This window comes from Dipodomys merriami, unplaced genomic scaffold, assembly GCF_024711535.1.
Source record: "Dipodomys merriami isolate MVZ:Mamm:240054 unplaced genomic scaffold, mDipMer1.0.p SCAF_31, whole genome shotgun sequence".
NCBI lineage: Eukaryota > Metazoa > Chordata > Mammalia > Rodentia > Heteromyidae > Dipodomys > Dipodomys merriami.
In genome coordinates, this window is record NW_027204604.1 from 10,755,962 (window position 1) to 10,776,789 (window position 20,828).

General features: G+C 45.1%; 1 protein-coding gene across 2 annotated transcripts in view; it reads right to left on the reverse strand.

Moving 5' to 3' along the window:
- Tmcc2 (transmembrane and coiled-coil domain family 2) overlaps positions 1-10,149 on the reverse strand; it is a 42,297-nt gene extending 32,148 nt beyond the window's left edge. The window contains exon 1 of one of the 2 annotated variants that reach the window (XM_070041695.1): positions 9,468-10,149. In XM_070041695.1, coding sequence (XP_069897796.1) covers positions 9,468-9,674 — 207 coding nt within the window. In that variant the 5' untranslated portion in view covers positions 9,675-10,149. Of the gene's footprint in view, positions 1-8,342; positions 8,800-9,467 lie in introns of those variants that run through there. The other variant, XM_070041697.1, reaches the window with a different exon arrangement.
- Positions 10,150-20,828: the final 10,679 nt, after the last annotated feature.

The window sequence follows — 20,828 nt, forward strand, 5'->3', positions numbered from 1 at the left end:
CGTTCCCTCTATTTATAGGGTCTCTATGGAAACAGGGACAGCATTAGAGAACTAATCACTGCAAAAACCTACGGAGTTCTACTGTGGGATCTGGCTCTGATTGTGGAAGTCTTGGGGTGGGCAGCCTGGGGAGGCGCAGGCAAGGCCCAGCACCCCAGTTCAGTGATGGAGAAGAGGGAACAGCTGCCCCTCCCAGGCTTATTTGGGGTTTCTGTGGGAAACACAGTGATGAACGTTTTGGAGCCGGACACTGGTGTTTCACATCTGTAATCCTAGCTACTCTGGGAGGCTGAGATCTGAGTTTCAAAGCCAGCCTGGACAGGAAAGTCCATAAGGCTATTATCTTCAATTAGCCACCATAGACAGCAGGAAGTAGAGCTGTGGCTCAAATGATAAAGCACTAGCCTTGTGAAACAGACAAGAAACAAAACTTAGGGCTGGGTGCCAGTGGTTCATGGCTGTAATCTAGCTATTTAGGAGGCTGAGATCAAAAGATCATTGTTCAAAGCCAGCCCAGGCAGGGAAGTCTGAGACTTTTTTTTTTTTTTTTTTGTGGTCAGCCTTGGGTCTTGAACTCTGGGCCTGGGTGCTGTCCCTGAGCTCTTGAGCTCAAAGGTAGCACTCTACCACTTAAGCCACAGCACCACTTCCAGCTTTCTGGAGGTTAATTGGAGATAACAGTCTCTCGGACTTTCCTTCCCCAGGCTGGCTTTGAGCCACCATCCTCAGATCTCAGCTTCCTGAGTAGCTAGGATTACAGGTGTGAGCCACTGGCGCCTGGCTCAGTGAAACACTTATTTCCAATTAACCACCAGAAAACCAGAAGTGGTGCTGTGGCTCAAAATGGCAGAACACTAGCCTTAAGTGAAAAAGCTCAGGGACTGTGCTCAGGCCCTGAGTTCAAGCCTCATGACTGACAAGAAAAACCCAAAAGAGGGGCTGGGAAGGTGGCTCAGTGGTAGAGCGCTTGCCTTGCATGCCTGAGGCCCTGGGTTCGATTCCTCAGCACCACATAAACAAAAAAAGAAGAAAAGCCAGAAGTGGCGCTGTGGCTCAAGTGGTAGAGCGCTAGCCTTGAGCTGAAGAGCTGAGGGACAGCACCCATGCCCAGAGTTCAGGCCCCACGACCGGACCCAAAAAAAAAGAAAAACCCAAAAGAACTAAGGGACAGTGTCCAGGCCCTGAGATCAAGCCCCAGTACCATTACAAAAGAAAGAGAGAAACAAAACGAAGAATTAAAAAAGAGAAACAGATTTTTTTTTCTTTTTGTCAGTTGTGGGGTTTGAACTCTGGGCCTGGGCTCTGTCCCTCAACTCTTCAGTTCAAGGCTAGAGCTCTACCACTTGAGCCACAGTGCCACTTCCGGTTTTCTGGTGGCTTATTGGAGATAAGAGTCTCACGGACTTTTCCTGCCCAGGCTGGCTTTGAACTGTGATCCTCAGATCTCAGCCTCCTAAATAGCTAGGATTACAGGCATGAGCCACTGGCGCCCGGCTAGAAACAAAGATTTTGGGGCCATTTTTTCTTATTCTTGACATAAAAAATAAAAATAAAATAATGAATCTCAACTCAGGGGCAAATAATTTTCTATCCCAGTTGTATTTTAATTCCTTGATCTTTTCTTTCTTAGCACAGACTGCCGAGAGCCAATGTAAATTGAAAAGGTCACTTCATCCACCAGCAGAGGTTTTCATTAAAGCTGCCACCATGGTATGTCCTGTCTGCCTCTCCCTGTTTCTACCTGCCTCCCTGCCTCTCCCATCCATTAAAGCCTTTTCAGTGTGCTGGTTTTGCTCTGTCCTGAACTTATGAATGTTCATTACCTATAACCACGTACTGCCTTGGGACAAACATCACCTAACTCTGCAGCATCGATGGACAGAAAACATAGGAGATTGGAGAGCAACAGCTATGTTACCTACATTTTTTTGTCCCAAAGATTACATAGCAGAGACTTCAAGGCAAGCATGACAAATGCTATTTAAATATTTGTTCCAAGCCTACAAAACCATCTTTAAAGATCATCTGCTCCTTAGAAAACTACCTTTTCCAAAGACTTAATCCTTATCCCAAACCTAAAACACCCAGCAGAGTGGTTTAATTGGCTTTTGGGTATTTTTGTAGAGCAGGTTTTTCTTCTGTCTAACCCAGAGCCCTCCTGCTGCAGTTGAACCCTTGTCTTCATTTCCCAAGAACTTAGTAAAGGCCAAGATTTGAGTTGGCTTGGAAGGAGATGAACACAGACTACAGAGCCAGAATGTGTTTACTGTCTTCACAAATGGTTCAGGGCGAGCTGAGCTGGGGGCTCACGCCCTTACAGCCAGTTCTGTTTTCTGTAGTGAACTCAGCTAATTTGGCTGGAATAAAGAAGCCTTCGGTCATTTGGTTTGAATAATCAAAGGTTTTTTGTTTTTTTGTTTTTTTCCTAATACAATCACAAAACATACCTGCTCTCCCCTAATAGCTTTGTTCTCTTCGTAACATAGAGACTCCAGTGTTTGGAACACAAAAGTGGAGCCCATCCAGCCCTGGCCTCATTCCAAAAATGCTATGGGGATTTCCAAGGGAGATGCTTGTTTCTTAAGAGGAGAGATGACACCAGAGCTGAGTCCTGAGCTGGTTCTAACATCATTCCTGAGAACTGGACTGAGCTCCCCAGCCCCTCCATACTTTCTTTCAGCCTCAACCCCAAATTGAACCCTCAGGTCCAATTAGACGTTTCAATGCCTTGTGGAGGAAGACATTCTTGTTAATGGATTGGCAGCTAAGACATAATTAGATACACAAAAAGCAGCACATTCTGTAAACACTGAGCTCAACTAGGGCAGCTGGGAATGAATCTAGAACCCAATGTGTGGCAAGAGAACAGAGAGCTTCGTTTGCCACATGCTTTCCAGTAGGTCACCAGCTCCTTGAGCCCACATACAGGGCTACTGAGAATACTGCTCCAGGCTGGAGAGGTCCCAGTGGTGATTCAGGGAGATCTGAGGCCTCAGGACTCCCTGCCCATCTCACCAAAGGTGCATGTCAAATAAAACTGTAACTGGGTGCTGGTGGCTGAGACCTCTAATCCTAGCTACTCAGAAGGCTGAGATCTGAGGATCTGTTTGAAGCCAGTCTGGGCAGAAAAGTCCATGGGATTCTATCTCCAGTCAACCAGCAAAAAGCCAGAAGTGGAGCTGTAGCTCAAATGGCAGAACACTGGCCTTGAGCTAAAAAGCTATAGGACAGAGCTGGAAGTATGACTCACATGGTAAAGCACCAGCCAGTGAATGAAAGTGTCATATACCAAGTTTGAGTCCCGATCTTGGACAGAAAGGAAAGGAAAAAAGCTAAGGGACAGTGGCTATGAACTCGTTCAAGCCTTAGTACCCAGCCCCCTCCCCCCCCCCAAAAAAAACTGCATCCTCAGCATTTCTCTTAACTCTGTTGTTTCTGACATTTACCAGGCAAAGGGAGACTTGACACTGAGCTTCTCACCTGCCCCAGTTAGAAAGATTGTCTCCACTTATAATTAATGTTCTGCTCTTTCCTTAAGTATCATGCTCTGAATCCACTTCTCCCAGAATACCTTAACTATGTTTCTAATTCTATCAGATGATGCCTGCAGCACTCTTAAACTTAGGTAGTTTTCTTCCCCGTGTTTCAACCTGTTTCACCCAGGAATTCACCTGGAGGCAAAGGCAGTAACTATTGGTAAAGAACTGATTTCCTGGTTTTCAGGTATATCTCAATCTCTCCTCTTCAGAGATTCAGCTTCCACCTGACTGCAATGATCTTCAAGCCTAAACATCACTTCATGGAGGCCTCTGATGTAGCAAGATCCTAAATAGCCACATCCATGCCTTTATCCCACTCACATTCCCATGGAGTGGACTGTCTTCATCATTTAAAAATACGGGAAGCCTGGTACTGGTGGTTCACCCATAATCCTAGTTACTCAGGAAGCTGAGTTCCAAGGACTGCAGATCAAAGCCAGCCCAGGTAGGAAACTCCATGAGACTCTCGTCCCCAGTTAACCACCAGAAAACTGAAAGTGGTGCTCTACCTCAAAGTGGTAGAGAGCAAGTCTTGAGCAAAAAAAACTCAGACAGCACCCCTAGCACCCAGGCCCTGAGTTCAAGCCCCATGACCAGAAGAAAAGAAAAAAAAAAGCATAAAATTATGGGAAACTGAGACCTCCCTACTTATTTTTTTGGCAGTACTGGGGTTGGAACTCAAAGTCTTAAATTTTCCTGGGCATTCTACACTTAAGCCTTGCCACTAGACCTTTTTTGGTCGACGTGGGGCTTGAACTCAGGGCCTGGGCACTGTCCCTGAGCAATTTTGCTCAAGTCTAGTGCTCTGCCACTTTGAACCACAGTGCCACTGCTGTGAGACTCTTTTTTTTTTTTTGTCGGTCATGGGGCTTGAACTCTGGGCTTGGGCGCTGTCCCTCAGCTCTTCAGCTCAAGGAGAGCGCTCTACCACTTGAGCTACAACGCCACTTCCGGTTTTCTAGTGGTTTATTGGAGATAGGAGTCTCACGGTCTTTCCTGCCCGAGCTGGCTTTGAACCGAGATTCTCAGATCTCAGTCTCCTGAGTAGCTAGGATTACAGGCATGAGCCACCGGCGCCCGGCTGCTGTGAGACTCTTATCTCCAATTAACTACCAGAAAACCGAAAGTGGTGCTGTGGCTCAAAGTGGTAAAGTGCTAGCCTTGAGCAGAAAAGCTCAGGAACAGTGCCCAGGCCCCAAGTTCAAGCCCCATGACCAGCAAAACAAACAAACAAACAAATAAATGTAAAATAAAGAGTTGGGAAGTTAGTGGCTCTGAGCATCAGTACTAAGAAAAAAAAAGTAAGTACAACAAACCCACAGAAAAAATAAACACAGGCTTTTTAGGGTTATCAGTGTTGTTTTGCTTTCTTGGGTAGTGATGAGGTTTCTATTTTTGCTTTTGTTATTTAAACTGCATGTGTATCTGCGTTTTCAGGAACTTCTATATGCACGTCCTATTTCACTATTTAAACAGTGCCTTCCTGTGGAAGGTCTCTAATATCTGCTGGCCTCCCGAGCCCTCTCTCAGTGAGGGGCTTTTGGAGTGGGGCTGAGGTACTTGCAGCTTCCAGTAAAGAGGACCACCAAAAGGATTCAGCTGTAACTCTCCTCTCACCTCTTGGCTTCTAAGTGCTTTACCTGGTCTTCATTCAGCAGGCTGGAAGACCAGTACACGGTGTGAGCACAAGTACAAGGCTGGAACCCAAACAGTCTTGAGTCAAAAGCACTTAGAAGCAAGATGGAAACAATGTGGAATGGAGCTGCCCCTTTTTCTTCAGAGTAAATACTAACAGCACTCAAAAAATCTCCAGAGAGGCTATTCAAGGAGTTTTTATGAAAGAGAACTTGGGGGGGGGGGTGACCAGCAATCCCCAGACCCTCCCTTGCAGAAATGCTGTTCCTCCAGCTGTACATGGATGGGGAGAGGTGGGAAATTATCTCCCTTACTTTAGGCTTCTACCGTGTGATGTTTTTCTTTTTAATTTACTTTTTTAGAAGGTGCCCATACTGGTGCTTGAACCCGAGATCTGGGTGCTGACCCTTAGCTTTTTTGCTCGAGGATGGAGCTCTACCATTGGAACTCTACTTCCAGCTTTTTGGTGGTTAGAGATAAAAGTCTCATAGACTTTCCAGGGCTGGCTCTGAATCACAATCTTCAGATCTCAGCCTCCTGAGTAGCTAGGATTACAGGTGTGAGCCACCAATGCCCGGCTCACTTGCTGTTTTTGTTGTTATTTGGGGTTTTTGTTTTGTTTTTGCCAGTCCTGGAGCTTGATTTCAGGGCCTGGGCATTGTCTTTGAGCCTCTCTGTGCTCAAGGTGAGCATTCTACCACTTTAGCCACAGTGCCACTTCCTGCTTTTTCTGTTTATGTGGTACTGAGGAATCGAACCCAGGATTTCATGCATGCTAGGCAAGCACTCTACCACTAAGCCACATTCTCTGCCACATGCCTTATTTTTAACAGGACCTCTTTCTGTAGAGTTCCCCACGGTTCCTCCCTACTCCCTTCTCCCTGGAGCTGAGTCTCCTTTCTGGAAGATTCCACTGTACTTTTTTTGGCCAGCCTGTCATTCCAGTATCCCACCCCAGTAAGGAGGGAATCTGGTTGCAGCAAAGGACTCTATAGTGAACACAAATGAATCCAGACAGGAACTCAAGTGGTCAGACAGGAATCTGTGCTGCAAGTGGCTGAATAAGTGACTGACTTGTGGGGCTCCTGTGCAGCACTGTCTGCTGAGATCTCCCAGGAGGACTAGCAGAAAAGATCCCCAAAGTATTTGCATACACCTCCTCTCTGTGGGGCATACAGTGAAAATTGCTACTTAACTATTGTTCTTCATTTTCAGTGGCCCTTATCATTCCATCATCCAGATCCCAGGCTACCAAAGAAGAAATGTGCAGGACTAGCGTTGCAACTCAGTGGTAAAGGGCTTCCTTAACATGCTCCAGGCCCTGGATGCAATCCTCAGACACATGCGTGTGCACACATGCACACACACACAGACAAATCTACACACAGTAGATGTTCTAGTGCTGAAGGACCAAATGGAGATCACAGGAGTCCTGTAGTCCTGTGACAACTACTGGCTGTAATGAGTTAAGCATCATACAGCTCTTTTGAGCAAAGACTAAAATTTTTTCCTTCCATAGAGGTGCTTTACAGAGACCCTCGTATGATTTTTGCCCCTTTTTCTAAATGACTTCCTCCACTGGGCTTAATCCATCACAATGCTCAGAGCCATAACAGGAGAACAGAAGTGGGGCTGAGGTACCAAAAACTTCCTATCTGCAATGTTCAAACAGAAAACAAAAGCAAACCAGAAGTGTTCATCAGCCTCAACTATGCACAGGTGTGGGCAGAGGGTATTAAAAATGAAACTTGTCAAACAGCAGGACAATGGATGAGCCACATTGATACTCACTTGAACTATGTTGGATATGAACATTACAACTAGGAGGGAGGGGAAAAGGGAGGAGTAAGTGGGAGATGATGAGGGATGGAGTAACAATGAGTAGAAACAAATGCACTCATTGCCTTACTTATGTAACTGTAACCGCCCCCCTGCTCATCACCTTTTCAAAAAAAAAATTAAACTTGTCCCTTTTGGGTACCACCATCAAATCTAGAACAAGTCAGCTCCTCCCCAAGTTCCAGAGCCAATGAGAGGATTCTTCCACCACTAGAAAACTGTGTCAGCCTCGGAAAACAACTTTTCCAACACTGGAAAACAAGTTTGGACACACTCCAATATTCCTTGTTCCTTTGCTCAAAAGAGTTGAGTGATTTGTATGAGATCCCAAGGCCTATCTGGTTGGAAGTCTGTGCCCTGTAATAAACATGTTGTGATGAAGCCGACAGAGACAAACAGGAAAAAGCTCTGTGTGTCTCCCTGTGCTCCCATCAGCAAACAGCAGCTGTTTTCCCCTTCTTGCCACTAGCCTGGCTCCACCTCTGTGGTGGTTATTTTTTCAGGGGTAGGTGTGGGAAGGTGGAGTACAGAACAGTTCTTCTCTCATACCTGATCTCAATTCTGATTCAGGGAAGTTCAGCAGTTAATATCAAGTGTAGAGTTGTCACTCTATCTGTCCCTGACCAGAATGGAGGTGTCACCAAAAAAAGAGAGAAAGATGACATAGAAAGACAGAAACATGAGCTTAAGGCAGCTTTATCTACAGGAACAGACACTGCAACCCCCACACCACAACCATCCCACTTTCCCTCTGGAAGGCATCTGGGGGAAATGAATGAAGCTGCTAGTCTCCACTTGGGCCAGAACTGGTAAGTGGGGCAGCTTCCAAGGCTGCCTCTCAAGGGCTCAGGGTAAGGATCCCATCTGATCCAAAAATGAGAGTTTACTGGCCAGATTCCTCTGGAACTGCCTAAAATGAGGCTGAAGTCTGTAACGGAGTATTTTCCTTCTCTCTCCCAACAAATTAGATGAGACCCCTTTTCTTCCACTATCTCACTTAAAACAGGAAACCCCTCCTGACCACAAGGGGTAGAGTTGGAGGATGACATTTGGGATGGACGCTAGGGACTTCTTGAGCAATAAAATCCTAAGATTTGTGCACAGAACCTCTCCAACAAAGCCCATCCTAAGACATAAGGCTGGCCACGAATCTCCAAAAAGGGTAGTGGCAGACCCAGAGATCAGATGTGAATAATTATAATTACCACAAATCTTTAAAAGCGCATACAACACAATGAGTGGTGTTCCCTTCTCCTCCCTCTCCCCCCCACCCCCAACCACAGGAATACCTGACAGTGAACAGACCCAGGTAAAAGCGCACACACTCACCTGCACTCTGACTTCGGGACTGGGAGCCCCACAGGCCAAATGAAGAATGTCATTGGCTTACTCTGCTGAGCTCCTTAGTGCCGGCTGCCATAGGATACAGCTTTATTTAACCAAACAGGAGTCCTTTCCACTCCCCTAACCCAGACCCTGCACCCTCTCCGGAGAAAATCCTCCTGAGGTATCAATCTCCAAGGTGCCTAAGTTCCTTCTTTGAGCTGACATCTCGATCAGTCCCATCATGAGCTGACTGGAGAATGTCTAAGCCGGCAGTCCTGGTGACAGTTCCAGTAAAAGGGCATTATCTACCCGGGCGGCTGTTTTAACCGACTTAGAGCTACACTGAACACAGCTCGCCGATTATCTCTAGGACATCAGGCTGGAAAATCAACAGCTCCATGTGAACAGAGGCTGTCTGCATTCTGGTGCTCGCTGCCGGCTCAGCGTGTGTGCAACTTGAACCGAGGCCCCAACCAGCCCTGGCACTGCTCGGCCACCTGTCAGTTCTCCACCCTGGGGGTTGGTTCAATGGGCGGACTGGGATCTCCAAGCACTAGCTTAACCTCTGGCTCCACCTAACGGCAAGAAATCCACACACACACCCCTTTCACAGATGGACAAACTGAGCTTCCTTCAGAAAGATAGCCAAAATTCACAATGAGAGGAGATTAACTGGTTAAAAAAAAAAAAAAAGGAAACTAAATGGTCGCCTGTTGGGTCTTTTCCAGGTGATAATTTTGCTCCTCCTGCCATCTGACAGACAGACAGTAGGATGTCAACTTTCTTTTTTTTTAGTTAACATCTTGGATTCCTCCATTCCCTTTGTCTTGGGAATAACACACTTCGCACACGTTATTCGAACTATCTCAGATGGGTAAGTCACTAGAACGCCTGCGATTAACGGGGTACAAACAAAGAGGCCCGAAGCGGAGCTGATAATCACAGACCGCACCTGACTTCCCTTCTCTGGTTCTAGCCACACATCCACCGACTCCTACCTTGGCCTGGCTTCCTGTCCTCCCCACTCCCCCATCACTCCCCCCCCCCCCGTCAAAACACTTGCGCGTGGGGGGAGGGTGGGCTGGGCTTGCGCGCGGCTCGGGGTGGGGTGGGGAGGTCTGCGCTCACCTTTAAATCGGGAGGTTTGCTTCGGGGACCCGGGTTGGGTGGCGCCGCAGCGGCGGCCTCTGAAGTTGGGCCGCCCGCGGAGTTGGCGCCCGAGGCCTCCCCGGGCCGGGGGTCGGCGCCCGGCAGGTGTCCGCCCGCCTCGTCCGGCCCCGCTCCATCCTCCTCGCCCCGCGGCGGCTGCAGCTCGTCCGATTTGCACCTTTGCATGGTGTATGTGGGTCGGCAAGGGGAATCTGTCCTTCTAGCGCGCTGTCTTGGGGGGAGATCGCACCCCTCCTTCCACTCAGAAATGAGGCCTGGGGTCTGCGACTCTTAACAAGGAGCGGGGCGGGGGCAGACCACGATTTCTTGAATCAAAAATAATCACAATTGTTTTTCTTAAAGGCGGACGAGGGGGGGGCGAGGAGGGGGTGCCTCGGAATCATTCATTCCGACCTGGGGAGCGAAGGCAGGTTACCATCGAGGCTGGGCAGCAGGAGTCCTTGGGCAGTCACTGGAGGGGGGGTCCCCCAAACTTTCTGCTTCAGAGCACGGGCCGGGCGGAGGGGAGCAGGGCGGCACGGCGCATCCCTCCCGCCGGCCAGGCTGCAGGGCGAGGCGGGGCACGGGGCAGCCGGCCGGGCAGGTCCCGGTCGGCCACCCTCGGCGCCGGCTGTGGCCCCCCCCCGCCCCCGGCCCTGCCGCTGACCCCCGACCCCCATGGGCCGCCCCCTCCCCCCGGCCCGCGCGCCCCGCTCCCCGCCCGCCGCGCCGCGCCGCCTGCCGCAAAGCCGCGGCCGGAGCCCGCCGAGAGCGCGCAGCCTACCCCGCCCGGCGGCCTCCGCCCGCGAGCGGGAGGGGGCGGGGCGTGCAGAGTGACAGCGCCAGCCCGCCAATCGGAAGGCCGGCGGGCCGAGGTGGGGGCGTCGCGCGGCTACGCTGGTTAGGGTTGGTTGCACTGTGCGAGCCCCTGGGAGGAGTGCGGGGAGGGATGCGGTGCGGCGTGTTGGCCTTGCGGAGGGCGGGTTGTGGGTTAGGTACGCGGGCAGAGGGTTCCTGGGGGCTCAGCATAGGAGGCACCCTGTCAAGGGGAGACTCTCCCGGGTCCAATCCGCCCATCTCGCTGTGTTGGCGGTGTGTGTGTGTGTGTAATAAGGGTGTTTTGTCATCCTGCCCCGCACACATTGCACGCGGGGTTGTATCCATCCCTCCCAATTCGGGAGACACGAGCCCTTCGAGGATACCTCGTGTGAGTCACCAACCTACGGCTCACTTAAAGCAGGAGGAGGGGCCAGCCCACCACCCCCTCTCTGTTTGCACCTCTCGCGAGTACTTGGTGCTTTGTGCTCAGAAATTGACACTTGCACTGTGAGCGTAGCGACTTGGGTGAGAATCTCCTGTTCTTGTGAAGCAGCTTCGAAATAAGAATGGGTACTTAGGGCAGGAAGAGGATACATACAGAAGAGAAGGGGCGGGGGGATATTGTCTCTGTTCCCATCAGCCAAAAGGCTTGGAGCAAATCAACACGGAAGAGTGCAAACGCTGGGGATCCCAAGATAGACGAAATAGGAACAGTAACTACCTGTGTGGCAGATTGCACACCTACTGTGCTAAACGGAGGGTGCGTCTCCAGAAAGCAGAGGACCCGCAGGATCAAGCATCACCCGGGAACCGCATCCAATGTAAATTCTTGGCTGGGGGCAGGATACGGAATCAGAAGTAGTGAGCCCACAAGTCCGTGTTTTGACAAGCCCTCCGGGAAATTCGCATGCCAACTAACATCTGAGAACCACTGGCTTACACTGTGACAATGAAGGACTCAGTCTGGGAGTCACAGTGACATCTCTGAAGGATTTTACAGTTTACCAGTCTCTTTCACACACAAGGGAGGCATTCTAGCCTCCCTGCCATCCCACTGCTCTGTGAACTTCCTGACTGTTCCATATCCTTCCCATTCTAACCACTCATTTCAATGTGTATCCTAGAAGAGATTGAGTTGTTAGGGATTTGCTAAAGTCAGCAGCCACTTTCTAAACTAAGCCACTCCGTTTTTAGAAGATAGAAATTTAGGATGGGCTGAAAAGGAAAACCTCTCTCCTCACACCCAACACACACACACACACACACACACACACACACACACACCACACACACACACACACACACATATCCACTACACAATCAGCCCAGCCAACATGTAAAAATACAAAGCTGTAAGCCTTTGGCATTTTCAATGGTGAGAAAGGGCAGAGTAGATGGTGGGCAAGATTAGACAGAACCAAAGGGGACAACTTACCCTGATGCAAAATGTAAGGGAGATGAACACACTGCCTCTGTCCAAGCTGGCCCAGAAGGCCAAGGCCCCACAGATCCTAGGCAAGGGACAGGCTAAGTGGTATGCTAGCAAATAGCCTATATTCTTGACTCCAAGCTGGAAAAAAGTAGGATTCTATAGAAATCCTAAGGAAATAGAGAACATAACTTTGAATTATGGCTCATTTTGATACTGGATTGAAGTTGATCTTAAATTTGGGGGTTTATTTTGTTTTGTTGAGACACGCTCTTGCTTTTAGCCCAGCCTGGTTTCAAACTCCATCTTTCTGCCTCAGTATTCCAGGTGCTGGGATTACGCATGTGTGATATCACAACCTGCTTCAATTTGATTTTTGTATTATTTTGTACTTATATACAACATCACAGCCAAGCAAGGCTTAATATAGGCCAGGAAAAAAGTTTTGGTGTTTGTTTTTGGTGCTGAGGACTGAAGTCAGGGTAGGCTAAACATGCACTTTACCACTGAGTTACATCCCCAGCTCTCACTCCTTGTGTCCTAGTTTCCTAGTTATTTGCAATAGGGCTAGTAGCAATACCTACCTTTTAGCATGTTGGGTAGTGTATGTCAAGCTCTTAGACATTTTCTGACACACGATAAGTCCCATCTCTCTGCGTTACAAAAGGGTTACATGCTTCAGTCTAATGGTTCTATCCTTGGAAGCTCAAGCTCAATTTCAAGCAGTGACAGTGTTTTGTAGTAATGAATATACTACTGCCAAACAAGTTTGAATGGTGAGTCAGTATAGAGACCTGAGGGACCTCAGCCACTGTTTTCCAGCCAATTGCAGATTCTCATTGACCACAAATGATTGAGTACTTCAGATACATAGAACTTGAAAGTACTTGGGCTCCTTGATTTAATTTAAAGGATGGGATCATTCTATTGTGTTGTGATTCTTCAGGGGAAAAACACACACAAAAAACTATGTTTTTATATTTAAGACAAAACATTTGCAGATTTACAATGCAAGTGGTTCTGTTTAGTATGTAAGGAATAGCATTTGCCATTCTATTTTGGCACATTTATTTAATTATAAGTAAATGAATGGTGTAGTGGGAAGAATGCTGCTCTGGATATTAGAAATTTCATGTTAGAATTCAGGTTCTATTACTCTGTGAGTTTTTGTACAGTTGAATATATTCACCTCTTTCATCTTTGTTTTTCTCACCTGTAAATAAGGGCTAATCGTTTCTACCCTTGGGTAGTTACTTGAAGATTTAAGTAGCTAAAGCAGATGACACTGAGGGAATGGCTCAAGTAGTAAAGCACTTGCTGAGAAAACAAAAACAAAAACAACAACAAGAGCCAGAGTTCAATCCCCAGTATCACCCCCACCCCCCCCAAAAAAATCCTTGTTTCTTGTTGGAGGTATGGCTTCGTGATAAGAGTACCTGCCTATAAGCACAAGAAGGCCCTGAATTCAAACCCCAGTATATCCAAAAGCAAACAAGACAGCCCAGATGAAGCAAACATAATTAACTTGTCCAAGCCCCCTGAATGACAGATGAAAAAGGCAGATTTAACCCATGGAGCCAAGTACATTCTCCGTGGAAACCTCAGTTAGATGATAAAAGCATTCGGAAGTATCAAAGCTGGTCAACCAGTAAGTACATATCAAGGAGGATGCAGAGCAGTTACAACATCTTGTTCCCTGGCCAACACTCAGATCCTATGGTTTGATAAATGATGGCTTTTTAATTGCAGAGGATAAGGTGCCAAGATTAAAGTGAGTTTTCTTTTTATAACAGCAATTAGGTCTCTGAATAAAACTTTTTTTTTATTTTTTGCCAGTAGTATAAGGCTTGTCAAGTATCAAAGAAAATAATTTCGTACTTTGTACGAATGTTTGTCTTTAAAATTTTTAACGCTAAAGTTTTGGATTAGCATCTATCTATAACATTAGGGAGCATCATTTTGTTGGTACTGGAGTCTGAACTCAGGTCTCAGGCTTGCTGCGGGGGCACTCACCACGTGAACCACCCCTCCAGCACACCCTCCCCCCCTTTTTTTACAACACCAGCATTTAAACATCTAACAGTTAAACATCAAACAGACAGGATAAGTAGTTGTCAGAGAGCTACTTAAAGATTTAACATAAGATAAAAGTGCTGCCTGGAGGGACAAGATCTAATTTTGAACACTATATTTGGATAGCAATACCATTACAAATATATCTTTGTTAATATAATTTTCTTCCTTTTCTGCTGCAAAGTCATACTTCCACTCAAGGCTTTTCCTTAAAAGAAACTGAGTTCTGTTGGATTAGAAGGAGTAAACTATGCAAATACTCATCAAAGAGATTGGCTGGCTTATTGGTGATGTCACAATCCCACCACCTAAATAGGAGGTTTTTATTGGCTATTACAAGAGACTGGAAAGACCGGGAAGATTCTGCATCACTCTAGAATTGGAGAAAGCCCTAAGCTAAATTTATCCTGCTTTGTTTGATTTTCTCTTTAAAATGTACACAGAAATATTTTACACATTCTATATTTTCCACATTATTCCATGTTATTCCTTGGTCATATTCTGTATATCTAAATAAGTATTTTCAAGAGTTGCTTAACATTCTATCAGCTGAACATGTCATGATTTAACCACTGTCCACCTCATTCATAAATGCTAAGAATTGTTTCAGATTTTTTTCCACCTTTAGAAATAAAGCTTCAATGACTATATCATGTGGAAACTATGTATTATTTCCTCTGTGGTGTAGAGTCTCTCGTATATCACTGGCAATATTTCAAAGGCGTAGGCAAACCTCAATTGCCTACTTGTGCTCACTACTGTCACAGTGTGTCCTTAAACTGCACAGGACACCCCAGCTCCTAGTTTACTCCTGGAGCTGGCTAGCCTTCTCCCCAAAATATGGAAAGCTGGAAGTTCTTCTCAGTTCAGGTAGGATTCATATTCCTTATCTGGATACTCCTCAGTAAAGGGAGAACTATCATGATAATCATATAAACAGCGATGATCTGTGAAGCCCAAACTTAAACCCTGATTGTGCTGTGCTGTGTGAAAGCCTAGACTATCAAAATGGCTGCTTTGTGTCTTTTCCCATCTCTGTGGGGGGAATCTACACATTTTTCAGGACAATCTGTTACTTAAAGCTTAAAATGCTACACCTTAAAAACAATGTAAGAGAAAATACCAGCTTCACTTGGAGAGCATCAGTTGCTATTTTACATCTGAAAATAAATATCTAAAGCATTTCTGCCTTAGATATTTTAGGTATACCTTTTAGATATGATAGAACAAGTGTCCACTGCTTAGAGAAACTGCAGATATGAGGCATTTGTGAATACTCTCACACGAGGTAAATATTCTTCCTGTTCTATTATGAGAGAAACATAGGTTAGGGCATTTATGTACCTGGGGCTCAGTTCTGCAATCAACTCTAATTTGAATCCAAACCTAAAAGTCTAAATAGCTCATCCTTTCAGGACTGTAATCCTGAGCCACTCTATAGTAAAGAATTTTTCAGTGACTATGAATCTAACGGTCAATATACATATCCATATTTACTAAAATGTATTTCTGGTCAAGTGCCTGTGGTTTATACCTATAACTCCGGAGGCTGAAATCAGAATTGTGATTCAAAGTCAGCCCTAGCAGACAAATCATGAAACCCTAATCTCTAATTAACCAGCAAAAAGCAAGAAGTAGAAGTATTGCTCAAACAGTAGAGCTCCATCCTTGAGTGAAGAAGCTAAGGGAGAGTATGCACTCTGGCCTGAGTTCCAGCCCAGTGTCAAATATGGTCTTTACAAGATGTACAACACGCCTGCATCTCTATTATGGGAGTTAAAACAATGAAATGTTAGCCAAGTGCGGTGGCTACTGGGGGTGAGGGGTGGGGGCTGAGAGCTGAGAATGGAGGTTCGAAGTCAGACTGGACAGGAAAATCCATGAGACTCTTATCTCAAATTAATCAACAAAAAGCCTGAAGTGAGGTATAGTTCAAGTGGTAGAGTGCTAGCTTTGAGCACAAAAGCTCCAGGACAGCGCCTAGGCCATCACTTCAAGCTTCACTACTAGCACACACACACACACACACACACACACACACACACACACACACACACACACACACACACACACACACACACACACACACACACACGCCTACACAAGAATGAAGCATTGCTTTTGGACAATCTTAATTTCTTTAAGTAGGTAAGAACTGCATAAATTGTCTCGAAAATAGAATCATTCCATATTTAGGTCTTTTGGACACTGTAGAGTTTCTGTGGCATATTGGAGATAATGTGAGTTGCTTCTCCTTCCCTTCTCTTTTTACTTCTCCTTATTCTTACTCTCTGGCCTTGTAGGGCCGTGTTTCTTAAAGTATAGTATAGAGGTTTAAGCCATAAACATGTTTAAGCAACATAAACAACTTGGAATTTAGTTGTTGTTTATGAAGATTCCTGAGCCTCATCTCAAAATGGATAGAAATTTAATTTCTGGGGAGGGAGCCTGAAAATCTGCTCAACATGTGATTTATTTCAACCTTTTGGCACCAAGTGTAGAATGAAAAATCGGGAGCTAAAGTGTAGTCCTTGTTTCTAAAACCCACCATTACTTTTTATCCCACACAGGAGTAAGAGCTGTTATCTGATTCAATTGTTTGGAAAACCTTCTGCTGATCTTATGACTTCAAAAAGACAAGTCAATCAAGGAAGGGCGAATCATACCAACTCATGTGAGATCTTATTCTGGAATAACCATACTTATGTCATAAATCATGTTCAAGGAGTGTTAGAAGGCCCTAGGGCAAACCCACACAGACAGAAGCACAAAAGACTGCTTTCATTATTGAATCCACCAGTCTTGCCTTATAGCTCTCACAAAGGGCTGGGGAAAGAAGATAGTATACTCATTCAAGATGCAATGATACAGTAGAATTCTTTCAGAGGACTGTTAAGTTTATATATATATATATATATATATATATATATATATATATAAGTTATATATATATGCACATATATATATGCACATATATATGTATATATGGGGGGGGGAGGAGAAAGCCAAATAGATGTTTATAAACCTTTCACCCAGTGATACCTTCCTGGAAATTTGTCTTCAGGAAATAATGTACAAGACAAAAAGAAGCTACCAGAACAACAAAATTTCTAGCTGGGAACTCATGGCTCATGCTTATAATCCTAGCTACTGAGGAGGCTGAGATCTCAGGATCACTGTTCAAAGCTAGCCTGGGCAGGAAATCCTGAGAGATTCTTATCTCCCAATAACCACCAAAAAATCATGAGTAGAGCTCAGGGACAGCCCCAAACCCTGAATTAAAGCCTGAGAGAGAGAGAGAGAGAGAGAGAGAGAGAGAGAGAGAGAGAGAGAGAGAGAGAGAGAGAGAGAGAGAGAGAGAGAGAGGCACAGAGACACACAGAGACACACAGAGACACACAGAGACACACAGAGACACACAGAGACAGAGAGACAGAGAGACACAGACAGAGACAGAGACACAGACAGACAGATAGATAGACAAACAGAGAGAAAGATCACTTTGTTGTTGTTGTTTTTGTTAGTTGTGGGGCTTGAACTCAGGGCCTGAGTGCTGTCCTTGAGCTTTATCAACTCAAAGCTAGCACTCTACCACTTTGAGCCACAGTGCCACTTCTAGTTTTCTGGTGGTTAATTGAAATTAAAAGTTTCACAGACTTTCCTGCCCAGTCTGGCTTTGAACCACAATCCTTAGACCTCAGCTTACTGAGTAGCTAGGATTACCCAGTCATGACCCATATATCATAGGTTTTTATGAAACTGCTTTCTCCTTCCAGGATCAACCCAGACTGAAGAACATACCCTGTTATAAGGTTTGATTCTAAGTAAGGAAAAAACAAAACAAACAAACAAAAAAAAACAAAGATGGGTACTGAACTGTCAAAGCTACAACCATTGAGACTTGAAAAAGCCATACCCACCTACTAATCTTATTGATACAAAGTAGTAACTTGTAGCAAAACTAAGTTTGGAGCTGTTTCTGAAAAGATTTGGGTTACTCTAAAACATTTTTTTCTTGAAAACATTGTTATTGCACTTGGCAGTGAAGCCCAGATGACCTTTGTTTGAGGTTATAGCAAATTGCCTTTAATTGATTGCTTTTCTCCCCATGGTCTGCACCCTAACAGCCAGGGATGCCACTGATGAAATATTCAGCATCCGATGATACTTGATGTATAATTAAATAGGGTGCTTTTTGCAGTTCAATTTCCTAGACCTTTAATCTTCAAGTTGCTAAAGCTTCATGGAGAGAATCTCCTAAGCAAAACCAAAATATTCTTGGAAATACTACCCTTCTTGGAAAAATATATCACCCCAAATGTAATAGATAGAAAAGAAGACATAGTTACTGTAGATAGAAAAGAAGATGTATCTTAAACATAACTATGCCAGCTAAGGTGGTACACATTAGATCATTTCATCTTCACAAGCTTGCTATGTACGTAGCACTAGTATCCCTACCCCATATGGAAGAAGTAATGAAGGCTCAAAGAGGTTGAATGGTTTGTATAAGATCACTAAATAAGTAAGTACCACAGCCAGGACTGGAACTCAGGTCAATTTTCTGGGACTCTATTGCACTTCTCTAAAAATTTACAGGGTTTCCATTCCACTTACCATGGCTCACCTAATCCTTCTAATAACCCAGTAACATTGAGCACAATTACAGGAGTCTTCCTTTTATCAGAAATCACAGACTAGGAGTAGACTCAAGGTTTCTCACCATCATCACCACCATCATCACCATCACCATTACTATCACCACCACCACCACCACTACCACCATCATCATCTCAGTTACCTTTGTTGGGTGCCTTTATGCATAGGCTCTGTGTGAAGCACTTTTGATTCTTATATTTTCATTCTAATCTCACAATATCCTCTGGGGTGGGCATTCTTTTTCTCCCAGTTGATAGATGGGAAACTCAGACTTAGATACAGGGCTAATCAGGGGCCAAAGATTTGCTCAAGACCACAGAGTAGCAAGTCAGAACTAGAACAAGATGTGTAATTATAACACAATTGGAAAAAGCATCTGTCATTTATAGTTTTGTCATACAGCAGATTCTGCTTTTAAAAAAACATTCATTTTGCCCACATTTGAGATTAGTTGATCTAGCTCTTTTAGTCCTCACATTACTGAAGAAAGTACAATTATTCTTAAGACTCATTGAAAATAAGTAAGGTCTTCAAGAGTATACAAACTAAGATTTGAATGCACTTTCTTTGGCTTATTTCCTTAACTATGAGACAATGCTGACTCTTGGTATGTCTCCTTACATCCATGCTGCCTAACCTGGGGTTCAGAGGTTAGCAGTATTGGCACCACCATGGAGCTGGTTATAAATGTGAAGTCTCAAGAATCACTACAGATGTTCTGGACAAGATCCTTTGGCCCCTAGGATGTGAGAGGCCTTGTTTGCCTCACTACCAATGATATATGGAATAGACAGAAGGGAGCAATGTTGTCTAGAGCAATCTAGATCTAAACAGGCTCTTTAGGAAAGCTGTGTTGGGCTGGGAAAAGATATACTTTGTAGCCAAATTCAATATTGGCAGTCATCTCGCAAGTTGGAGGAAAAAGTAAGCCAATAAATGGTATTTTATCATTTTTCTTTGCACCATTTTCCTTTTTTTTAAGTAAGTTTTTTTTGTGAAAATACTGTACAGAGGGGTTACAATTACATGAGCAAGGTAATGAGTACATTTCTTATCAAGCATTGTAGCCTCCTCCTTTGTTTTCCCCCTACTATCCCGTCTCTCCCATCTCCACAACTACTTTTACGAGCCCAATTTCCCTTACCTGTTAGTAACTTTAGGAGATTATAATAATTGAACATGTAGAAATGAAATAAGTGCCTTTGAAAAATTTAGTTATACACAAATTTGCTTATTATATATATTTAAAAATTTTTGGACTTGGGATTGTTGTTTCATGTTGCTTTACAGGAAACTGGTGATGCTTTCGGTCATTAACTTGGTCTTAATTTACATGGGAGAACCGACTGTTCATTTTCCACGTTTTACAAACCCCAATTCCTACCTACATGCAGAGGAGGATTAAGAGTTCAGAATATCTTCAGAAATAATCTATTAAATAAGAAGAATTTATAATAGCAAAGTAAAGTTAGAAAGCCAATTTCTCTGCCAAGCATGCGAGGGCATACCTGGTGATGAGCAGCAAAAAAAAAAAAAAAAAAAGAGTGGGAAATGGGAAAACAGGTGGTAGGGGTCAAATTGTCCCTTTGATGTTTGTGTGCAGAGATTTATGTCAATGGCAGAAGTACACATTGGCAGAAGTAGAGTTAAGATAATCAGAAATGGTTTTGGAAGGCTGCAAACCTCAACTTCCCCTTACCCAGCCCCATTTCCCTACTTCAAGAAGCAACCATTTAGAAGTTTTAGTGATCCTTTCACATTCCCACTTTTCACATCTGGAGGAGAGAAGATGGAAAAGGAGAGAAAGTAACACAGCCCGTTAGCTTGAGCCCGTGCTCAAGTATCTGCTGTGTCCAGAAAGTGAGAGAGCTATTTAGGTAACCATGGAAATATTAGTGGCCCACGTCTTATTTTCTTCCTTTCTTGGCCATTAAAATCTTTTGCTCTGATTTCAGTAAGGCACCCCACTTCTGCTAGCTCCGCAGCTCCCCACTGTCCACGGGGACTCATTCAGGGAGCAAGAATACATATTTGAATCAATGCAGCATATTTAAGCCCCAGAGCCGGTGAAGACAGCCACCTCCTTAAAGGGGTTAGGGGGTCAGTAATTCATCCACTTCTGTGGTGCATATCTGGCTTTGGGACCGAACTAGAACTACAAGTCCCAGGAGACTGCGCGGCGACGGCGCTCTTAAAAACTCTTCCCGTGTCTCCCGGAGAGCAGAAAATAAGGTTCCACGAGCGGCGCATTGCGCGGGCGTCAGTGATTGCAAGAGACCGAGGCTGGAAGCCCGGCGGACTTGCAGGCGGGGGCGTGGGGTTCCGCCTCTAGGGAGCACTGAGGGGCGGGGAGGGAGGAG